This window comes from Chionomys nivalis, chromosome 21 (genome assembly GCF_950005125.1).
Source record: "Chionomys nivalis chromosome 21, mChiNiv1.1, whole genome shotgun sequence".
In the NCBI taxonomy this organism is placed as follows: domain Eukaryota; kingdom Metazoa; phylum Chordata; class Mammalia; order Rodentia; family Cricetidae; genus Chionomys; species Chionomys nivalis.
The window spans coordinates 51,745,488-51,770,140 of NC_080106.1; the positions used below are offsets into that span (position 1 = coordinate 51,745,488).

The 24,653-nt window shown below is 41.5% G+C and overlaps 1 protein-coding gene across 4 annotated transcripts in view; it reads right to left on the reverse strand.

The window, feature by feature from the left end:
- Positions 1 to 24,653, reverse strand: part of Hmgxb4 (HMG-box containing 4) — a 46,614-nt gene that overhangs the window by 18,041 nt on the left and 3,920 nt on the right. For 2 of the 4 annotated variants that reach the window (XM_057754364.1, XM_057754363.1), the window contains exons 2-5: positions 23,300 to 23,403; positions 22,528 to 22,676; positions 22,344 to 22,422; positions 20,627 to 21,579 (exon numbers count right to left, since the gene is read on the reverse strand). In XM_057754364.1, the coding sequence (XP_057610347.1) occupies positions 20,627 to 21,579; positions 22,344 to 22,422; positions 22,528 to 22,676; positions 23,300 to 23,330 (1,212 nt within the window). In that variant the 5' untranslated portion in view covers positions 23,331 to 23,403. Of the gene's footprint in view, positions 1 to 20,626; positions 21,580 to 22,121; positions 22,237 to 22,343; positions 22,423 to 22,527; positions 22,677 to 23,299; positions 23,404 to 24,653 lie in introns of those variants that run through there. The other 2 variants (XM_057754365.1, XM_057754366.1) reach the window with 2 other exon arrangements.

Sequence of the window (24,653 nt, forward strand, 5' to 3'; positions counted from 1 at the left end):
CATAGTGAGACTGTCTGGAAAGTAAATCTACAAACACTCCCTAGTAATCCTCGGCCCCCTCTGACAAGGCAAACGATCAGGAAGGCTAACAGCACACCTTCCTCTTCTCATTCCAAGCTCTGCAGCAGAGTATCATGGCAGCCCCTGCTCTAGGAGATCACACAGATCCTCTCCTCCTAGCCCCTTCTCCACTCATTCTTTTATTCCAGTCCCAACTCCAGCAGACACTCCCTGGGAACCAATCTACAAGCCACACCTTTCAGGACCCTAGAAAAATTTCCTATCAGACAACACACACTCCTAAGAACCAGGAAGAAAATAGAAACCAAGGAACTAAATACCCAGCCAAAAAGTACAAGACCAAATACCAGCACCTAGAATTACAATCTTCCCAAACCCAGATGCTTAGATGCCTGTGTAAAAACAACCAACAACAGCCAGGAAGGTAAGTCTCCACTAGAGCCCAGGAATGCTACCACAGCAGGCCCTGAGTACTCCCATATAGCTGAAGCACAAGAAAAAGAAAACAGCCTTTATGAATAGGATAGAGGTCTTTAAAAGAAATCTATGAAAAGAAATAAGTAAAACAGTTGAAGAACTGAAAGTAGAAACACAATAAAATTCAAACTGAGGAAATTTTGGAAATGAAAAATTTAGGACCTGAACAGGGAACTACAGAGGCAAGCCTCACCAACACGACACAAGACAAAGAAGAATCTCAGGCATAAAAGACACAATAGAAGAAATATCAAAGAAAATGTTAAATCCTGCCGGGCGGTGGTGGCGCACGCCTTTAATCCCAGCACTTGGGAGGCAGAGGCAGGCGGATCTCTGTGAGTTCGAGACCAGCCTGGTCTACAGAGCTAGTTCCAGGACAGGCTCCAAAGCCACAGAGAAACCCTGTCTCGAAAAACCAAAAAAAAAAAAAAAAAAAAAAGTTAAATCCTAAAAACAGAAAATCTGGGACACTATGAAAACAAATCTAAGAATAATAGGAATAGAGGAAGAAAAAACCTGGGCCAAAGGCCTGGAAAATATTTTCAATAAAATCATTTCCCTAACATAAAAAAGGAGATAACTATAAGAAGCTTACAGAACACCAAACAGATTAGAACAGAAAAGAAAGTTCCTCCCATCACATAATAATCAAAGCACTAAACATACAGAACAAAGAATATTAAAAGCTGCAATGATAAAAGACCAATGATAAAACGCACACGGACTTAAGGGAATTACACCTGACTTCTCAATGAAGACTCTAAAAGCCTGGACAGATGTGCTACAGATTCTAAGAGACTGCAGACACCAGCCCAGCAAAACTTTCAATCACAATTGATGGAAGAAATAAGATATTCCAGGATAGAAACAGATTTAAGCAGTAACTATTTAAAAATCCAGCTCTAAAAGTGGCACTGCAATGAAAACTCCAACCTAAAGAGGTCAACCCCACCCGAGAAAACACAGGGAACAAATGCTCCTAGACCAGCAAACAGCAAATTAAAAGAGAGGAAGTGCATCTCCATCACCCTCCACCCCACTCCCCCCAAAGTAACAGGAATCAACAAATACTGTTCACTGATAGCTCTCAAAATCAATGGTCTCAATTCCCCAATAAAAAGACACAGACTAAAAGAATGGATGAGAAACAGGATTCATCCTGCTGCATACAAGAAATATATATATTGAGATAGGGTTTTGCTATAGATTTGGAGCCTGTCCTGGAACTACTAGCTCTTGTAGATCAGGCTGGCCTCGAAATCACAGAATCCACCTGCCTCTGCCTCCTGAGCGATGGGATTAAAGGAGTGTGCCACCACTGCTTGGCTAAGAAAAACAACTTAACATGAAAGATAGCCTGATTTACTTCAGGGTAAAAGAAAGGAAAAAGATATTCCAAGCAAATAGACCTAAGAAGCAAGCTGGTATAGCCATTTTAATATCTGACAAAATAAGACCAAACCAAAACTAATTAGAAGAGATAGGGAAGGACACTACATACTCAAAGGAAAAATCCATCAAGAGGACACTGCAATTCTTAACACCTATGCACCAAACAAAAGGGGGCATTGTAGTGGTTTGAAAGAAAATGGCCTCCAAAGGGAGTGACACTATTAAGAGGTATAGTTTTGTTGGAGTAGGAAGTGTGTCACTGTGGAGGTAGGCTTTGATGTCTCCTATGCTCAAGCCACTCCCAATGAGACAGTCTACTTCCTGCTGCCTGCATATCAACTTGTAGCAGCTCCAGTTCCAGTACCATGTCTGCCTGCATGCTGTCTTGCTCCCTACCATGACGATAATAGACTAAATGTCTGAAACTGTAAGCTGCCACTGTTTGGGTCCAGGCTTCACCCCAGCCCCTGGCATTCATATGTCTGGTGAGTCTGAAATGTTAGGGTGGAACTTTCCATTCCAGACTCCACCTCCAAGAAAGGCTGCCAAACAGTGGCCCCTCCCCAGAAAGGGTCAAGACCACTCCCACAGGATATTTAAACTGCCCTCCAGAGAAGGAAGACATGGTCTTCTTGGTCTTCCTGGGGGCAGGGATGGGGTGGGGGGTTGCGGGGGAGAGACCTGCAAGGCCACCTGGGAGGGCTGGCATCCATTAAACCTGGGCTTTTCCTAATTCAGTTTGACTTGGTCTGAATTGGATTATTGCATTGGTGGAGAGGTTTATCAGGGCCGTAAAAATTTTTCATCCGCCTGAAATTAAATGTTGTCTTTTATAGGAGCTGCCATGGCTATCTGTTCATAGCAACATAAACTCTCAAATAAGACAGGCACCCAAGTTAATAAAAAAACACCATTACAAGTCACATATTGATCCTACACACTGATGGTAGAACACTTTAATATCTGACAGGTCATCTGGTCAAAAACTGAACAAAGAAATGCTAGATCTAACTAATGTTATAAATCAAATGGCCTTAACATATTTACATATTTTCACCTAAACATAAAAGAATATACCTTCTTTTCATCACCACATAAAACCTTCTTCAATATTGACCATATACTTGGACATAAAACAAGACTCAACAGATGCAACAAAATTGAAATAACAACCTACATCTTATCTGACCACCATATATGAAAGCTAAGTATCAACAATAGAAACAACAGAAAGGTTACAAACTCATGGGAACTGAACAACTCACTACTGAACAAAAAATAGGCCAAGACAGAAATTAAGAAACAAATCCAAAACTCAGGAGGCAGAGCCACGCAGATCTCTGTGAGTTCAAGACAAGTCTGGTCTACAGAGCAAATTCTAGGACAGCCAGTGCTGTTACACAGAGAAACCCTGTTTTGAAAAACCAAAGAAAAGAGAGAAAGAAATGAAAGAGTGTCTAGAACTGAATGAAAATATAACACACATTTATGAGAGAAAATGAAAGTAGTTCTAACAGGCAAGATCATAGCACTATGCCTACATAAAAAAATTTGGAGAGATCTCACACTACCAACTTAACAACACACCTGAAAGCTCTAGAGTAAAAAGAAGAAATCATATCCAAAAGGAGTAGGTAGCAAGAAATAATTAACTCAGAGCTGAAATTAATTAAATAGAAACAAACAAAAACAATATAAAGAATCAATAAAACAAAAAGTTATTTTTTTTAAATATTTATTTATTTATTATGCATACAATATTCTGTCTGTGTGTATGTCTGCAGGCCAGAAGAGGGCATCAGACCTCATTACAGATGGTTGAGAGCCACCATGTGGTTGCTGGGAATTGAACTCAGGACCTTTGGAAGAGGAGGCAATGCTCTTAACCACTGAGCCATCTCTCCAGCCCTATTTTTTTTGAAAAAAAAATGACAAATTACTATCCAAATTAACTAAAAGTCAGAAAGAGAATATTCAAATTAACAAAATCAGAAATGAAAGGGAAGACAAAAACAGACTCTGAGGAAATTCAGAGAATCATAAGAACATACTTTAAAAACCTGTACTCTACCAACTTGAAAATCTAACAAAAATGGATAACTTTGTTGTACATACTACTTATCAAAGTTAAATTGAGATAAAAAATTAATTTACTGAAACAGAAGCCGTCATTAAGCCCCCCCAACAAAGCCTACAGTTAGATGACTTTAGCACAGAATTCTACCAGACTTTCAAAGAATTCATGCCAATATTCCTTAAATTATCTACCATATAACAAACTGAAAGAAGAAAACATATGATCATCTCATTAGATGTAGAAAAGACCTTTGACAAAATCCAACAGTTCATAAAAAAATTCCTGGAGATATTAGGGATATGCCTAAACATAATAAGGGAAGTTTGCAGTAAACTCATAGCCAACATTAACTGAAATGGAGAGAAGGTAATTCCACTAAAATCAGGAACAAGACAAGTTTGTCCATACTTTGCATACCTATACAAAATAAAACTTGAAGCCTTAGCTAGGGCAATAAGACAATTGAAGGAGATCAGGGGAATACAAATTGAAAAGGAAGAAGCTAAAGTTTCTTTATAGGTAGATAATGTGATAGTATACAAAAGCACCTAAAATTTCACCAGGGAACTCCTATAGCTGATAAACACATTCAGTGAGATGGCTGAATACATGATTAAGTCAAAAAATCAGTTGTCTTCTTTTTTTTATTTTTTGGTTTTTCGAGACAGGGTTTCTCTGTGGTTTTGGAGCCTGTCCTGGAACTAGCTCTGTAGACCAGGCTGGTCTCGAACTCACAGAGATCCGCCTGCCTCTGCCTCCCGAGTGCTGGGATTAAAGGCGTGCGCCACCACCGCCCGGCAGTTGTCTTCTTATATACAAATGATAAATGGACCGAGAAAGAAGTCAGAGAAATAATACCTTTGACAATACCCTCCAACAATATAAAAAATCTTGGGGTAACTCTAATCAAGCAAGTAATAGACTTATGTGATAAAAACATTTAATGTCTTTGAAGAAAGAAATTGAAGAAGATATCAAAAGATGGAAAGATCTCCCGTGTTCATGGATTGATAGGATTAATATAGTAAAAATGACCATCCTACCAAAAGCAATCTATAAATTTAATGCAACCCCCATCAAAATTCCAACATAATTCTTTACAGATTTTGAAAGGCCAATTTTCAGCTTCATATGGGAACACACACACACACACACACACACACACACACACCAGAAAAACCACAATTCCAAATAATAAAAGAACTGTGGGAGGTATCAGTATCCCCAATTTCAAGTTGTACTAGAAAGCTATAGTGATTAAACAGTATGGCACTGGCACAAGATTCCATTGATCACTGGAATCAAATTGAAGACCCAGACATAAATTCTTGGACACCTGATTTTTGATAAAGAAGCCATAAACACACACTGGTAAAAGAAAGCATCTTCAACAAATGGTGCTAGTCAACTGGACAGCTGCATGCAAAAGAATACAAATAGAACCATACTTATCACCCTATATAAAATGCAACTCCAATGCATCAAAGACCTCAACATAAAACCAGGTACACTGAACCTGATAGAGGAGAAAGTAGGGGCCTTGAATGCATTGGCACAGCAGACTTTCTGAACAGAACACTGATAGCACAGGGACTAAGATCAATAATTAATAAGTGGGACTTAATGAAACTGAGACCAATAGGGGGCTAATATCCAAAATATATTAAGAACTCAAAAACAAGGTATCAAGAAAACAAATAACTCAATTAAAAAATAGAGTACATACCTTAACAGATTCTCAATAGAGGAAACGCAAATGGCTGAGAAACACTTAAAGAGATATTCTACATCCTTAGTCATCAAGAAAATGCAAATAAGTTACTTTTATATTTCATCTCAACCTGTCAGAATGGTGAAGATCAATGAAAGAAGTGAAAGGTCGTGCTGGCGGAGATGTGGAGCAAGGGGAAATGATCCATTTGGTGGGAGTGCAAACCAGTGCAGCCATGATGAAAACCAATGTGGTGGTTCTTTAGGAAGATGGGAATTGATTTACCTCAAGTTTTAGTTATACACAAGCCAAAGAACATTTCATTTTACCACAGAGATATTTGCCCAACCGTGTTCACTGTGGCTCTATTCATAATATCCAGAAATGGGAAACAATCCAGATGTCCCTCAACAGAAGAATGGATAAAGAAAATGTGGTTCATTTACACAATGGAATATTATCAGTCATTAAAAATATCACATCATGAAATTCACAGGTAAATGGATGGAACTAGAAAAAAATCATATTGCATGAGGTATCTCAGACCCAGAAAAATATTATACGTTTTTACTCATATGTGGGTATTAGTTGTTAAGTCAATGATAACCAAGCTACAACCCATAGATCCACAGAGATTAGGGACAGAGTAAGAGATCCAGGTACAACAAGATCTCATTAGGAAAAGGAAATAGAATAATTATGGAAGGATGGATGGGAGGCTCAAGTGGGGAGGAAAAAGGAAAAGTGGGGTGAGGGAGGGAATATGGGAAGAGACAGCTAAAATTCAGGGCAATTTGAGTGGTGGTATCGAAACCTCCCAAAACATATACATATATTGCAGTGATCCAAACGAAATTGTCAAATAATGGGGGAAACAAAGTACCAATTAGCCATCTCTTGTCATCAAATAAAGCGTCCAGTATTGAGACTGGGTCACATCTAATTGACTTGTTGGCCAAAGGGGTTCCATGTGAGCCCCCAAACAACCCAGGCTATTGCTAAGACTACGGTTGCTCTCCACAAACTGACATCAAGGCCCCATTGCTGAAGACAACACCTAGACAGTGCACTGAACATGGAGAAGTTGAGATGGTGCAGACACAGAGCCTTCACCCACACATCCCAGCATCTTTGGTAAAGGAAGGTACTCTACATGGTACAAAAAGAGAAATGCAAACACAATCCCAGCTACAAACCATTTTTATCTACAATGGTGATCTGTCTGCAAAATATACTCGGGAACGGTGGCATAAAGCTTGTGGGAATAACCAACCAATATCTGATTTAACAACTTAAGGCCCACTCCATGAGATGGAACCCACAGCCAGACACTATGCAGAGTAAGAGATTTTGGGACAACACAGCCCTAAGTGGAATCTCCCCATCAAATCCCTCCCCTTAAGATGAGAACCCCAAGAAAAAAGAGGCAGAAAAAGTTTAAGAGCAAGAGGGGATGGAGGACACCATGAAAATAAGGCCTTCTAGGGCCGGGCGGTGGTGGAGCACGCCTTTAATCCCAGCACTCGGGAGGCAGAGGCAGCTGGATCTCTGGGAGTTCGAGGCCAACCTGGTCTACAATAGCTAGTTCCGGGACAGGCACCAAAGCTACAGAGAAACCCTGTCTCGAAAAAAAAACAAAAAAAACAAAAAAGAAAAACAAAAAAAAAATAAGGCCTTCTAAATCAACATGATTAAAGCTCAAATGAACTCACAGAGACATGCACAGGGCCTGCATGGGTCTATACCAGGTCCTCTGTGTATATTAGGGCTTCCAGTTTAGTATGTGACATTAAAGGTACTTGCTATTAAGCTTGATGACCTAGTTTGAACTCTGGGGACCACACTATGAAAGAAGAGAACCAATTCGTTCAAATGTCCTGTGCTCCAGACACATTAGTAGCACATGCACCAACACACATTCTAAATAACAAAGGAAGAGTAAAGGTTCATTTCCAGCATTTGTCTAGTGACCTAGACTGCAATGTTGTAGGGGAGCTCTGGGAGTTTCAGTGGCTTCATTTACTTAGCAACAGTCTTAAATCCCTAAATTAGGAAAAGACTTATTTTAAATATGTGCACATGTATCTGTGTATGTGCAGTACCCCTGGGGAACAGAAGTTGCCTGCTTCTTTGAAGCTGGAGTTATAAGCAGTTGGGGGAGCCGAATTCAAGTCCTCTGCAGGGAAGTGTGTGCTCTTAATGCTGAGCAACTCTCTAGCCTCAATCCTAAATGTGTCTTAACTAAGACTCTTCCTTTCATACGCCATTAAACACATGCGCGCGCATGCACATACACAGAGGGGGGGGGGGCTATATCAGGGCATTTGTACAGATGACATGATATATGGGGTTGGGGAGAAGAGTCTGATGACCCTGTCATTTATTCTACCCTAAGAATCTATATTTGTACAATTATTGGTGTGTGTGTGGAGGCCTGGATAGTTCAGCACTAAAAACACTGGCTGTTCTGCCCAAGGACCCTGACTGATTAAGTCCTTAACACCTACATGGATGCTCACAACCATCCGTGACTCTACTTCCATGGTATACGATTCCCTATTCTGGCTTCTGTGGGCAGTAGGGATACAAATGGTGCACAGACATAAACGTCAAGAAAATACCCATACACATAAACTAGTTAAAATAAAACAAAACTAAGGCTCCCGAGCCTATGCCAATGACAGACATCATATGGCACCAAAAAGAAAACTAGGTTACATTAGGAGATACTCTGTAGGTAGAGGATCTACTCATCTTCAAAGTGAAGCCTTCCCGGGCTGGAGAGATGGCTCAGTGGTTAAGAAGGACTGGCTGTTCTTCCACAGGTCGTGAGTTCAATTCCCAGCAACCACATGATGGGTCACAACCATCTGTAATGAGATCTGGCGCCCTCTTCTGGTGTGTCAGCATACATGAAGGCAGAATGTTGTATACATAATAAATAAATAAATAAATAAATAAATAAATAAATAAATAAATAAATAAAAAGTGAAGCCTTCCCAAGGGGTTTTGACAGGAAGTTCTACCTACTACATGATGAAACTGACATGCTGATTTGGAACCTAACCATTGTGTAAGATGCATACCCAGTCTGTGGATCTAAAGTTCAGATTTCCAAGTAAAGGGCTGAGCATTTTCTACAGCACAAGCAGTTAGAAATGTAGGAAAGGTGGATGATATTCTCCCACACAAAATGGTTGTATGAGACCCAAATGCAAAGCCAGGCAATCCTCCCAGGGGTTGCTAACAAAGCAAGCTTCAGAGATAGTAAGCAAATCAAAGATGGATACAGGTACTGAGTCCATAAAATGGTAACACTCTCAAAACTTGGATATTGTTACCAAAAACAAAGTACTTGTAACAAGCAAACTCACTAAATGTCCTTAGATACAATGTTACAGGCAGAAGTCGCTTGGTATTTGATAAAGTAAGTCACAATAGGAGGCTTCAAAAACCAGCTTCTTGATCTTGTTTAATAATCCTGTTGAACTTTTTTGGATCACACAACCAAGAAACTGATGAAAATCCCTCTTTGTAATGGTAATTTAAGAGTCAGTTTCAACAATGAAACATCATGGGGTTAAGACAAAGCAAAGGTTATGAATCTTAAAATTGGGGGTTTCCAGAGTAGCTCAGTAGTAAAGTGCTTGCCAGGCCAGTGAAATGCAAGTGTTCAATTTCTAGCACACACTCATAGGCACGTGAACACACATGCACACAGAAATAGCATGCACATATGCAGAGTTAGCTTTCTTCTGTTAGGAAGGAAAAGTGGGAGTCAAATCCTCTCCTTTCCCTAATGTGACTGATGGGGACAGTATCTCTACTGTACCAGTGTTGTTACTGGCTAGGAAGGAGACACTTAAAACAACTAGATCCATTTAAGCTTGCTGACCTGAGAGCCAGAGTACTAGACTAGTGGCCAGAAGGCTAGCCCGTGAATACATGAGCTGACTTCCAGGACACACAGGTATCCTACCCTTGTCTGATCCACTTGACTGAGAGCCCAGATCTAATTGAAGGGAAAGAAAGACTGCAAGGAGGTTAGTTAGGTACTATTCTCCATTGCTCTTACAACAAACCCCTGAAAGTACACTAGAAAGAACACAGACCCAAATTCTGAAAAACTGAATCTAAATTCCTGCTTTGCAATTAATAGGGTAGCATTCTGTGCAGGTTATTTCATGTCCCCTTATATTGTGAGACTGGAGGGTTGTGGGGGTATCCGGACTTCCTTGGGTCCCAGTGGAAAGTTCAAGGGCCTACCACAGATAAAATTAGCATTACAAATCTCAATGCCTACAACACATTAAGTACTCCATGTTCTGTACCTACAGCACATTAAGTAATCCTGGGACTGTGATTTAATACCCACTCAGCTCTCCCTCTCCTTTCATACAAGGTAGGCCTCACACTGATCCAATTCTTTTTTTTTTTTTTTTTTTTTTTTTTTTTTTTTTTTGGCTTTTTGAGACAGGGTTTCTCTGTGGTTTTGGAGCCTGTCCTGGAACTAGCTCTTGTAGACCAGGCTGATCTCGAACTCACAGAGATCCGCCTGCCTCTGCCTCCCAAGTGCTGGGATTAAAGGCGTGCGCCACCACCGCCCGGCCTTGATCCAATTCTTGACTTGTATAGGTACACTGTAAATTTCTACTAGCTTCAGGCTGGGCATGGTGGTGCATGTCTTTAGTCCCAGCACTTGGGAGGCCGAGAGTGGTGGATATTTGTGAATTCGAGGACAGCCTAGCATAGTTAGTTTCAGGACAGATAGAGGTGCACCGAGAGACTTTGTCTCAAAAGCCAAAACCAAACCCAAAACTTCTGTTGGCTTCATTTCATGTATGTAGACTTTGGATTCCTCTCAATATGAAGATACTCACGTCTCAGCATCTTCACCTATATTTTTCTGTCCCTGACCAAAGTGCTTGCTCCTCTTTTCCACCTATTAATTCCTACATGGCTTTAAGGTTTGGTTCTGATGATACCTTCCACAAAGATGCATCACCACGCCTGGCTGCAGACACCATCTTATTCCTCTCTGTGTCCTTGGCATCAGGCAAGTGCCTGGCACTATATAGCGTTGAATACATCTGTACTCAATGTATACTGGAATCTCAGCAGTGTACAGAAGAGGATAGAGTACAGGGAGCACTACTATCCCACCTTGGCCTCATCACACTTCTGTAAGTGAAGGGGCTGGGTGCTGAGTCTTTCTTTTAAGAATAAAGGAACAGCAGAGTGCCCTAGAATCTCTCTCATTCCTTTTGCTGATCATGACCCTCTCTGATGAAATTCTGTGAATTCCTGGAAATACTTATAACACCTACTTTTGCAATTCTACTTCCTTTCTTATTTTTTTTCCCTCCAAACAAACAAACCATGGCCGACCATGGTTCCCTCTACACAAGCGCAGTCACCACGAGCCCCTGAAAGCTGTACTCTGACCTCCACATGTGCACTGTGTCACCTGTAGCAACAAACATCTGCACGTGTCACACACATCATTTTTAAGAGTCTTTGTGCTTGCTGGGCGATGGTGGCACACGTCTTTAATCCCAGTGGATCTCTGAGAGTTCGAAGCCAGCCTGGTCTACAGAGTGAGTTCCAGGACTGGCTCCATAGCTACTGAGAAACCTTGTCTCAAAAACAAAACAAAAGTCTCTGTGCTTAACCCAATATGTAAACTGAGTGACTAAGCGGTTTTTAAAGTAGATTTTAGTTTTCTGCACAACAAAAATGACAACCGACATCTACAGAGCTGAGTTGTATTCTAAACGTAGGTGTCTTGGGTTTGGTTCCCTAGCATAGCAAAAGTAGAAGAAAACACAACCCTAAAACTAATAAGGTGCTCAAAGGTACATAAAGTTTTATGTACAGTGGAAGGATTATAGGCAGAGTTAAGGGATCTGTGTTGGTGATACTGATCAATGACTGATGACTGATAGATAAAAAGGAAGCCTGGCACATGCAGTAACTAAACAGATAGTAATTCTTACCATTTATTCCTGTTTGTTATTCAGCCTTGGTTTAACCAGAGGAACAACTTACACAGCATTGTTCTAGGTCAGCTGTATCTTAGGATGTAGTTTATCAGTGGATCAGTAAGTATGCTGGCACTCTCCACCTTCCTGTCCGTCCCCACAGACAAATAAATGACTATAATAAAAGTTGTTTTTTTTTTAAGAAAACATCTATCCTAATGTAATTAGCCTTAATTGGAAATCAAGACATTATTGTACAACTTCTCTATTTCATAGAAAGCAGGAGTCAAAGTAAGTTATAACTTCTTCTCTTCCTTCTTGTATACAGTACTTACGGGCTAATGGCATCTCCTCTTTCCCATTCACACACTTACCTCCTGCACATAATCACCTGGTTTATTCCAGTTTCAACTATTTTCCCAAATTCTGGGCTATGCATTCCATTGCTCCCTGACTGGATGATGATTTTAACAACTAGCATTTATTGAAATGCTAGCCGTAAAGCAAGCTATAGCAAAGATGAAGTTCCTAAAGTTTGCTGGTTCTCAATGTTCAAGTGGTTTTTGCAGTGCTAGGGATTGAACCTACATTCTGTCTGTGTGTATGCCTGCAGGCCAGAAGAGGGCACTAGACCCTGTTTCAGATGGTTGTGAGCCACCATGTGGTTGCTGGGAATTGAACTCAGGACCTTTGGAAGAGCAGGCAATGCTCTTAACCTCTGAGCCATCTCTCTAGCCGGAACCTAAAGTTTTTGGAAATAAAAATGACTGTTTTCTGAGCACTTTCCTTGAGGCTTTTGATGTCATACTTGTTTTGATTTTTATCAGAGCAATCCCAGAAAACAACCTTTTTTAAAGACTTTATTATGTACACAGCTTTCTGCCTGCATGTATGTCTGCAGGCCAGAAGAGGGCACCAGATCTCATTACAGATGGTTATGAGCCACCACGTGATTGCTGGGAATTGAACTCATGACCTCTGGAAGGACAGTCAGTGTTCTTAACCTCTGAGTCATCTCTCCAGCATCAAAACAACCTTTTTAAAGGCACCATCATGACCCAAAGAAATGTAGGAGCTGCTGAGTCTGGAAATGACTTGAGATAGTAGTTCCTAAGACACCTAAAGCTTGTCATTGGGGCAGCAACACCCTCCTAAAACACCTAAAACATACCTGAGGGAGACCCCAAGTGAGTTTGCATGAATCATTTTATTTAATAATCCTCAGCAGTCCTACATTAAGTAGAGCTGTTACCCTTCACAAGTTACAGAACTTGTCTAACATTACACAGCTTCCGTTGTTAAAATAAGTTTTTAAATTACATTTATCTGGGGAATAATGTATGTCCTGTTGTGTACATCAAAGTCAGAAGACAACTTGTGTGTGTCATTTCTCTCTTTCCACCCAACACCTGCCCCTTGGATGGAACTCAGGTTGTCGGGTTCCTCCATAAGCTGAGTCATTTCTGGCCTGACCCCACTTCTAATGACCCACTCATCTATGTTATCACCTATTGGTGATGCTTGTTTCTCAAAATCTCAATGAAAATTACCATCTGTCAAGCTAACTATTCTTCTCATCTTTATTCTTGCTATAATCCACCACAGAATCTAAGATGAAGTAGGTCACTGAAGTTTTAGCACTCCTACCAGGTGGTCACCCAGTGTCCACTCATTTCAGACTGAGGGAGCATACCCAAAGCACTTTTCCTATTTCTGGATGAACTTTTCCCTCAACTTATCTTTTTTATGTGTATGTGTATGTGTGCATGTGCAGGTACACAAAGTCTCCAGAAGATGTCAGATTCCCTGTGCTGGAGTTACAGGCAATTATGAGCCACCTAGTTAAGAATATTGGGAACCAAGCACAAGTTCTCTGCAAGAGATTCAAGTGTGCTAACCAGCTGAGCCATCTCTCCAGCCCCATCCCTGATTTAGATTTCCCTTTTCAGACATGCATTTACTGAGCATGTACGTATGTGGATGTGCATGACAGTGCTGCAGTAGAGAGGTCACGGGAAAACTTGCAGGAGTCAGTTCTCTTCTACCATGTGGACCCCAGAGATTAAACTCAGGTTGTTTAAGCTTGGTGACAAGTGACTTCCTTTACTCTTCCAGCCACTTCCCCCGAGGACAGTTATTTTTTTATACAAAAGTTTAGGAAAAGATACATTTTAAACTTCATAGGGAATTCTATGTCTATGTCATATTTAAAAAACATTATATATACATCATAAACATCTGTTGAATAAATGATTCCATTCAAAATAAAACTATTTCCCACTTCAGCTATTTGCAGCTTCCCACTTGTAAGATCTTATTCACATTTCCTTCAGTCTCCTGAATCCATTCCTTCTCTTTCCCCAGGGTTCTATCGGTGTCCTCCGCTCCTGCAGTCCTATCTGTTAGCTGTTCTGTCCTAATTTACCTGCTCTTGTACAGCTCTGTCATTTCATTGTCAGACTGCCAGAGAACATACCACTGTGTGCCTTAGAAACCAGTTAACTGCCTTTTTCCATTTAAGAGATTCTCCACACTCTGACCCCTTTCTACTTTCTCAATACTATTTTATCTACATACCCACTTGCCTGACAGACAGATAAAAGACAGGCACCAAGGATGATGTCAGACTTAACAGAGAAGGAAATGGAAAAGCCAAGGTGAGGAAAGGAGTTTGGCACTGGGTGAAGGAACTCTCGGGATTGATGGTGATGTCTAGTTAGCTTAAAGGTGAGTGTGCATTTATCAAAAAAAATCATAAAATGGTTTACTTTCCAAATGAGCATTTTACCCTATGTAATTTTTATGTAAGAAAAAAAATTTAAAAAGATCAGTAGGTAAGTGATGATTTTGTTAAAGCCTGACTTTGCTACCTCGCAGTGTGGTCAATAAATTATTATAGCAAAAGAAGGAAAGACAAGGAAAAATCATTGAAAATGAATGTTCAATTCAAGTTAATGACATACAAGTTGAATCTGGCCATGGTGGTACACATCTATAATCCCAGCACTCCTGAGGTGGGTGGGTAGAAGAATCATCTCAAGTGCAAGGCCAGCAGGGCTTATGATAATAAAATCATACACAGAGTATCAACCCGGATTTAATCAAACAATTTGCAAATAAACAAAAAAACCCCTAACATATCCAGACCTGTGCTCACAGTGACTCTTGGATCCAAGGTATGGCTTTTACACACACACACACACACACACACACACACACACACACACACACACACACACACGGATGGTGTTGCGGGAGGTCCTTCCGCTCCTCCAGCCAATAGCCACTGAGATACCAGCCCATTGGGGCGTGGTCTCTTTCCCTTTAAAAAAGCGGCTACTTCCCTCCTCGCTCTCTTTATTTCCTGCTCCGGTTCCGGCGACTAGACTTCTTCCTAATTACGCAGAGGGCTGTTGTCTGGGACGGTGATCTGTAAGTTTATTCCCCTTTAAATAAATACCACCCTATTAATCACAATTCCAAACTGGTGTGGGATTGTTTATGACTTGCGCCTTCATCTGGCGCCCAACGTGGGACACTGAATCTACAGAAAGCCTGAGAAAGCTTGGGAAAGAATAGAGTAAAGCATGTTTTCTTCGTAGCAGCAATTTCTCGGGTCTGCTCTGCTTGCTAGATGCAAGCAAGCGCTCTCATCTAAGAGAGGCTTCCTGGCTCAGCTTTAGCGGCAAAACCCTGCAGCTCTTAAGAGGTCCTGCCACAAAACACTTAAATGGTATTGATAAAAGCTGACTGAATGTTTGTTTGTTTTCAGCTGTAGCAGGAAAAAAGTTGTGCTGTTTTAAAATGCTGGCTTTGTGGGCTATCCTGCTGGGGCAAACTCTGACTCTTTGAGGTAGGAGGTCAGCTACAGAGAGAGCATTTGAGTGTTGTAGCTTGTTTGCTGGCAAGGACCTTGAAACACCACAGAGTTGTGGTGATAAACATGGCTACAGCCAGTACCTCCGCCATGAGGCTGGAAAGCTAAGGAATGGGCTGGATCTAGCTGGCAAAGCCACGGCTTTAATCCTACCCATATTGTTCAGTAATTTAAAGGCTCGTGTGGTCAGAAAAAGAGAGAGATACAGTAAAGAGAGATTCAAAGACAAAGAAAACCTTTAAATGATTTACAGTGTACTTAAAAATATATGCAGACTAAATGTTAAAGTTCTTAAAAGTAAAAAAAAAAAAAAAAAAATAAGGAAGAAAGTAGTTGGGTGTGGTAGTACACACCTTTAATCCCTACACTTGGGAGGCAGAGGGAGATTTACCTCTGTGACTTCAAGGTGTGGTAGCACACACCTTTAATCCCAATGCCTGGAAGGCAGAGACAGAAGGATCTCTGAGAGTTGAAGGACAGCCTGGTCTACAGAGTTATTCCAGGACGATATACAGAGAATATAAAATAAAAGTAAAAATAAATGAAATAGAGGTTAAAATAAAGCCGCACAAAGATGGAAAATACACAGAAAATCTTGATACTGTATGCTATTATGCTCTCTTTGAATTGTTTGAATGCTGAGGAAGGAGCAACAGCTGCTAAAAGATATTTGTTTATAAATGTTGCTGAACTAATCCAAGATAGATATTTTCAAAATACCTTGACTTCAGAATTTGGATCTAAGGATATGATACTTTGGAAAAGAGATTCTTCTTTTGTTTTCACAGAGAATGAGACTCTATGGATTGCTTCTTCGATCCCAATATGGTATGATAGACCACGCCCTCCTGAAGGGTTGCTGTGAACACCCTTAAAAAATTGCTTCGCTCAACTGCCAACTGAGATGAACCTAGCAGACAGGTTATCCCATAAAAGACCCGAACAACAGCGCCCCCATTCAGCAGGAAGCAGTTTGGAGAGAAAAAACTGCATCCATGTTCCCATATATTGTTTATAAATGTTCTTTTACATTTAAAGAGGGAGATGATATAGATGTGAATAATTTGCATTGATATGAATCTTGGTTTACTGATACTAATTTAAGGTTAATTTTATTATATGTATATGTATTTCTGATATTGATTAAGGTATTGTGATTGTGTAGTTCACTTAAAAATGTAATGTATATAGGTTAATGGATAATTATCAATAATAGTCAAGTTTGTAGTCATGTTAGTTAGATTTTCTAGATGTACATAGATATATTTTAGATAGGCATTCTTCATATCTTTCAAAGATTATAGAATATGGCATTTTAAATGTTTTAATAACTTAGGGTTTTTCATGACAATGAGACACTCTGCTCCTGGCAGCACCAATCTACTTCAAGGAGAAGATGGGCATCGAAGAGGCACCTTATGGAGTTTGATAGCTATTTGGGCAAGAAACTGCTCTTGTCTGGACTATTGTATAAACTGGACACAGAGAACCTGCAGAGACAGGACTACTCAACTTGCCTAAAGGCCGAAGATGGATGCCCCAACGGTACAGAGGAACTTTGGGTGACTGTCCAGGCAGTGAGATGTCTCTGTGATTTCTAGAGTTTTGTAAGTTGCTTACTTCTCATTTACTTAGGTAATATTATATCCTTCTGGAGTCTTTGATGGAGTTGAAGAATAGATAGATAGTTATAGTTTTCCTTAGTTATGATAAAGATAAAATAGATGTAAATATTGTAACTGTAATTCTTACTTGATAACTGTTTTGCTATATGTAACTTTGCTATGTTAAAGTTAAAGCCTTCCTTTTTTGTTTTTTGTTTAAACAGAAAAAGGGGAAATGATGGAGGAAGGTCATTGGTTAAAAAAAATAAAGAAACTGCTTGGCCCTCATAGGTTAGAACATAGGTGGGTGGAGTAAACAGAACAGAATGCGGGGAGGAAGAGGAAGCGAGCTCAGACGCCATTTCCTCTCCTCTCTGGGGCAGACGCCATGCCGGTGTGCTCTAGAGCAGACGCGATGAAGCTCTGACCAAGGATGGACGTAGGCTAGAATCTTCCTGGTAAGTGCATCTCAAGGTGCTACACACATGAATAGAAATGGGCCAGGCAGTGTTTAAAAGAATACAGCTTGTGTGTTGTTATTTCGGGGCATAAGCTAGCTGGGTGGCGGGAAGCCATGCGGGAGCCAGGAGCCGGGGCGACTGGAACGCAGCCCACTGCAGCTCCCACTACAGGATGGTAGAGAAAATCACTTAAAACCTATTTTTTTTCTTTTCTTTTTTTTGGTTTTTCGAGACAGGGTTTCTCTGTGGTTTTGGAGCCTGTCCTGGAACTAGCTCTGTAGACCAGGCTGGTCTCGAACTCACAGAGATCCGCCTGCCTCTGCCTCCCGAGTGCTGGGATTAAAGGCGTGCGCCGCCACCGCCCGGCTAAAACCTATTCTTTATAGACAAGAGATAAAACTCATTCCCAAATTATTTTCACTTTAAACTTTGAGACAGTCTTGCTGTGTAGCAACATAAGCTGGCCTAAACTTGATTCTCCTGCTCTTCTTTCCAAGTGCCTGTTACCACATTTGCCTTTTCTGTTTTTTCTTCCTTCCTTTTTTCCCTCTCCTTCCCTCCCTCTTTTGTTTTGTTTTCGAGATAGGGTTTTTCTGTGTAGCCCTGATTGTCCTGGAACTAGCTTTGTAGACCAGGTTGGCCTTGAACTCATAGAGATCCACCTACTTCTAACTCCTGAATGTTGGGATTAAAGATGGTATCACAATGCCCAGCTGGTTCTTTTCTTTTTTCCCTTTTTTTAAAAAAAAAACAACAACAAAAAAACAGAGTCTTATGTACCCCAGACTGGTTATGAAATTGTAATTCCCCTGCCTCAGCCTCTCAGATTTTAGGGTTCCAGTCTTCTACAACCAAATGACACCCAAGTTCTAAATATAGTTGGTTATCCTTTTCTTAGTAGTTTTTCTTTCAGATTTTGTATATTTTACTTTGCAGAAATATAAACAAAGAAAATGAAATAGCTGTTTCTAGATGACACAATTATTTGTACTTTCTGTTACTGAGAGAAAAATTGGTAACCTTTTAAAGCTCTAGTTAATTCATTTATGGAATACAATTATAATAAGACTTCCATATTTTATTTTATTCCTGAGCTTATAAATTTATTTTTTCTTTTTCTGTTTTTTGCTTTTTTATTTTTTGGTCTTATTTACACTGGCTTTGAACTTTTCTCCTACTGAGGTGTAGACCAAATGACAACAATTGCTTCTTGACAAAGTTCCAGCATTTCAACTTTTTGGATCAGAATTGTCCAGCACCATTTTACTTTCATTTTTAATGATTCTCACTATGTGTTATGGGAGCTCCCTTATGCCTGTCCCTTTGGAAAATTTTGTGAAGCTTTGGTGAAGGATAAAAATGTGTACAATAGTAGCCTCCAAATAATTGTTTGGAAAAAATCCCCACTACATTGGGCTGGAGAAATGGCTCTTCCAGAGGACCAGGGTTCAATTCCCAGCAATCACAAAGCAGCTTACAACTGTCTGTAACTCCAGTTCCAGGAGCTTTGACACCCTCACACAGACACACAGACATTTATTAAGGCAAAACACCAATGCACATAAAATAAAAATAAATTGTTTAAAGAAAAAAAATCCCCACCACTGTGGTACCAGATAGCATGATAACTGCCTATTCCCACACAAGTTAACACCAAGCTGCCACAAAATTTGGATGAGTAATGTATGCTTGATAAATAAGGTATATTTGATTTATCCCTTCTTAAGGTCTACTAAGGATCACAGTTTATCTAGCTCCATCTTTGCTCACCTTTAAGCTTTAGCTATTTGGGTAAACTAAGTCATACAAAAAAACTACAATATATTCTATAATGAAATGTCTGACCCCCCCCCCCCCCAAAAAAAAGTCCTTTTCCCAAGATCAGGCACTTAGACAATTCTCCATTTCCTCAGGGGCTTGTTAAAAATTCTTAATCTTATCTCTTGCAAGAGGAACTTGTGGGCAGTAAGGCGAGGCTGGTGCCTATTGTCAAGGTCAATGTTAGCTTCCTCAAGCCCAGGTCTCAAGGTACACCTCAGTTCACACACGTCTGTTCTCCCATTTAATCCTATATATAACTATAGTGTTTAAATGGTGTATTCTTGCTGGGTGGTGGAGGCACACACCTTTAATCCCAACCCTTGGGAGGCAGAGGCAGGCAGATCTCAGTGAGTTCAAGACCAGCCTGGTCTACTAAGTGGGACAGCCAGGACAGTAACACAGAAATCCAATCTGGGGGGAGGGGGGGTGGACAACGACAACAAAAGGCAACCCCGTCACGATTCACCTTCAGACCATCTGCTCCCTTCCTTTCCCTCCACACATCATCTTTGGGACCCGAACACCCCTACCCTGCCTCCTACCCCCTGCTACCAAAGCTGGTCTCCTGTTCTCCTGCCTCAGCCTCCTTAGTGTTGGAGTTACCTGAATAAGCCACCGCACCCAGCTGAGTCTATAAATTCCTAACAAAAATAGGTATTATTTGATAACAGGGTCAAACTGTTTTACCAATTCCTAAAATACATCTGCTGGTAAGGTGACCGATTTCTCACTCCCACCTGTCTAATGGACAGGGAGTTCCCCAAGGACAAGAACTGTGTCTTGGGTTGGAGTGATGATAAGCCATTAAGAACATAGACTGCTCTTACAGAGGACATGGGCTCAGTTCTCAGTAACCCACATATCAGCTCATAACCATGGGTCATTTCAGTTTAGAAAATCTCCTCCAAGATGACCAAAAGGGTACCTTTGCACATTTCTCAACTGCCCTGGGAGACAGTGGGTGCTAAGGGAAAGAAATGCGTGTAGGTGCTTCTAGGACTTTTAAGAATGATGGTGTTTGATCAATAGACGGGAGAGAACAGCCAGGAATAATTACACTGCTGCCACTTTCGCCCCAGACAAATCTAGCCATTGGTAAAATTTACTCTTTGTGCCGTGCCATCCCACCAGATCAACAACGACTTGGCTCAAGGTGACCTCCAACTCAGGGAAAACCTGTTTCATGAAAACCCCTTCTCCTTACCTTTTCTCCCCTCTCTCTCTCTCTGTCCTTCTCTTCCTTTTTCTTTTTTTTCTCTCCATGTCCATCTGAGTGGAGAGCAGGAAGTGGTAGGGTGGGGATACTGGGGGCAGGGCTGGGTGTCACCAAATGCTCCCGAGCAGTGCCATGCTCTCGGGCAGTGCTTGCCGCCAGCCCTGAGCTTCTCTTGGTACGAGAGTGCCGCTTCTCCTTGTGTCTGTCCTTGTCCTTCTTCTTCTTGCTCTTCTTTGACTTCTTCTTCTTCTTGATTTCCCGGTAAGAATCATCTATGATAAGCTCACCGGCTTCCAGTTCCCCACCAGAGGACGACTCCGAGTCTACTAGCATAGGGTCAAGCCCTGTAATATCGAGGTTAGCACTGTGGGGCTCTGGAAGCTGGGAGGCATCAGATCCACAGCCTTCGGGGCCAGGAGACGAATGTGAGTCTGAGGAGGACTTGTGCTTCTTCCTGGCTGTTTTCAGGAGGCTCTGTAGCTCGTGTCCTAGGAGTAAAGCACCTGGCTCGTCCCGAGCCAATTTCTTGGAGGATTTTTTCAGAGAAGGCTGTTGGACAGGGTACTGAAAAGCCTCCTCCTCCACTGAACTGCTTCCCTTCTCCTTTGGAGAAAGAATAAGTTTCATCTTTAAGCCATCAGGCTCCCGAAGAGTCAGTGTCTCTGTGTTCACATAGAGTGGCTTCATTTTTTTGGGTTTGTGGGCACTGCTATCCTCCAAGGAGAGCTCCCCACTGCTTCCGTTGCCCTTCTTCTTATGGTGCTCCTTTCTGCTCTCCAAATGGCTTGAAGAACCGGAGGACTTCTCCCCTGCTTTCTTGGAGGACTTGGCACCAGCTGCCAGTGGGGAGGTAATGGCTTTTAGCAGGTCCATTGCTGTGTCGGCAGACTGTGGGCTGGATTTCTTCTTTTTCTTCTGTGATGATTCCAAAGACGAAAAGTCTAGAAACAATCAAGAGAAGTACTGTCAACAGGACCGGAAGTAACTTCTATCAAGTGTCCTCTCTCAACAAAAAACACCCAATTGGCATGAGGAAAAGGCTAATAGGAGCGATTTTGAAGGGAGGTACTTTGGTTCCTAACATTCAGAACCCCCGTGTGCTTCTTGACTTGGTAGATTCAGCCTTTGGCTCTCGAGACCATTCTTGCTGCTAAAGCTGATTCTCTTCCTTGAGTCTTCACAAGAGACAGAGAAAGCATACAGGGAATAGAGCTGTGGGATTAAGGGTAGTTACAATCTAGATTAGATTGCAGATGGAGTGTCACTGGTTCTTGTGCTGAGGACAAACTCATTCTAGTGAGAGGTTAGTCTCATCAGCTACATGTAGAGCACAGCTAAGAAAATGAGTTTTGTACGTGGATATATGCTGGCTGAGAAATGCCCCATAGATATGCAGAGGGCCCAAGGATTGCATTTGGCAAAGGGATGCTAAATAACAATGGCATAGATAAGTGGATGATTCAGGGGAGAAGGAACCTGGTACCTTGTTTATCACAAATGAAGACTGTTCTTCTATGCTGAATCCTCCAAAATACCAGCCCTCCACCTCTCTCCTCCTTCACACTGGTTTATCGGCACTCAGAACAAGAACCACTGTCCTGTTAAATAGGCCACTGAGTCAGCAATATCTGGGATCCCTTCCCCTACCCCGACTCCAAGAACCAGAGATGTGCATATCCCACCTGTAGCCCATTCCCATTCTCACCTCCATAGTAGTAATCATCAGGGGAGTACTTCCTCTTCTTCCTGTGTGTGTCCGTCCCCAAGAAGAACAATTCACTGTCCTGTGGTTAAAGAGGGAGAAGAATTGGCGAGCAATAAGATGGCGAGATAACGGTTTGGAGCTGCTCTCCTGGGATCCTGGCTTTGAAAAAACACCTGGAACTGACCTTGGACTTCTTCTTGGAGGAACTCCTGACCTGCGCAGCAACCTCTTCCTCTTCCCTTAAGAAGTCTTTGTAAGACCGTTTCTTTTCTCGTTGGCTTCGGCCAGCTGCAAGTCCTATGTCCTCAAAGCTGTGATCACCATCAAAGCAATCTGGGAAGCACAGGTTCATTTAGGAATGGAAATGACCAAAGTACATAAGAAATATAAATGCAACAGTCCCATTTCCAAGTTCAAGTTACATCTCAGTGCAGCCAGTGAAATGCACGGCTAACCCCAGAGTGCCAAGATGACTTCTGATAACCTGGCTTCAAACACAAGACTCAAACCTGAAAACACAATGCTTCCATGCTATGCAAATGCCCATTGTGCGTCCTCAGATATGGTTTCTTAGTGGTGATTTGGCAGGTAGACACAGACTTGCAAGGGAAGGCTGAAAAGGGTAAGGATTCATGGGCTGCGCTGCTCTGTGGGGGTCCAATGTGAGATTCCTAGTCTCAGACTCATGCACACTGGAGCTGGCAAGGACTAAGAGTGCTGTGGGGATCACCCCAATAAACTAAAAGCCTCTTATTTCAGACTCTGGTGTAGGAACCCCTGTCCTGGTTTTCATTTCCATGGGCCCAGTCTGGGAATGATGGAGGCTGTGTCTCATACAGTACTCTGGAGCATCACTTGGTCTAGGCTGTGGTGCCCAGTCTTGGTCTCTACATCCATGGACTGCAGGGAATGAAGAGGTTATGCCCTTTGGAATGCTTCTGAGTAAGGGGTCATACCTTCTTTCTTCATGGAGTCATCATAAGCCATGGTGGTCCTGCAGGGCCTTTGAGAATGTGTTGTGTCACTGTGTCCAGGCTCCTTCCCGTCTACAGGACAAGGTCTGAGAAACAAAGAAGGAAAACCTTCCTGTAATGTGAAATCACTGTGGAGAAGCAACCTTCCAGGTGGAAATTCCAAGTAATCCAAGGGCTGACTGGAAGGAACACAGGAGTGTCTTCTCACCTCCACAGTCTGTGCATATATTGGAGTTGAACTTGCAGAGAGGATGCTAAGCTTAACTGGATTTAATTCATGTATCAAAGTTGACATATGAAGAAATATATAAAATACTTCTTAGATTAAAAAACTTCCAAAATTAATGAGAATTTCTGGAATGCCAACAGGACTAATGACACTGAGACAGGGTGGAAACTGACATTAAGTCAGAGGCAAGGGTTCAACCATGGTCACAGGATGCACAGATGAAGCCAGATGCCTAGGAAGACAGAGAATATCAAATACCAGAGGACCATAAAATCCTATTCATGAGACTGGTGAGCCATTAGAATCTGCTGTGTTGTAATTTAAACAGAATACATACAGATAGTAACAATTTTAAAGCTTTGCATTCTGCTGGGCTTTATAAACTTGTTCAAATTCACTGAAGTTGGAAATGGGCATACTTCTTACATTTGTTGGCTATATGGAAACTTTCAACACTAGCAAGTTTTTTTTAAGGCTAGAAAGTAGTATGGAGAATTGCCATTTATCAATTGATGATGAAATTATGATTAAGATTTTTCACTAATTTATAAGCACTATAATTTAAAAGTTCTCAGTACTGGGTTTTGTTGAGACGGGGGTCTCCTTATGTAGCCCCGGCTGGTCCAGAACTCACTATGTAGACCAGACTGGTTCAGAGATCTGCCTGTTGAGCACTGGGATTAAAGATGTGTCATCTTACATAGTTCTAAATATTATAGAACCACTTAGAGCAGTGGTTCTTTCTTTGGGGGAAGGGGGAGGATTGGAGACAGGGTTCTGCTGTGTAGCCCTGGCTGTCCTGGCACTCACTCTGTAGTCCAGGATGGCCTCGAACTCACAGAGATCTGCCTGCCTTTGTCTCCCGAGGACTGAGATTAAAGGTATGTGCCACCACACCTGGTAAAGCAGTAGTTCTTAACTAGTGGGTTGTGACCCCTTTGGGGGGTGTCAAAGAATTCTTTCACAGGGTCATATAAGACCATCAGAACACAGAGATTGACATCATGACTCATGCCAGGGGCAAGATCACAGTTATGAAGTAGCAATGAAAATAATTTTATGGCTGTAAATCACCATAACATGAGAACTGAACTGAAGGGTCGCAGC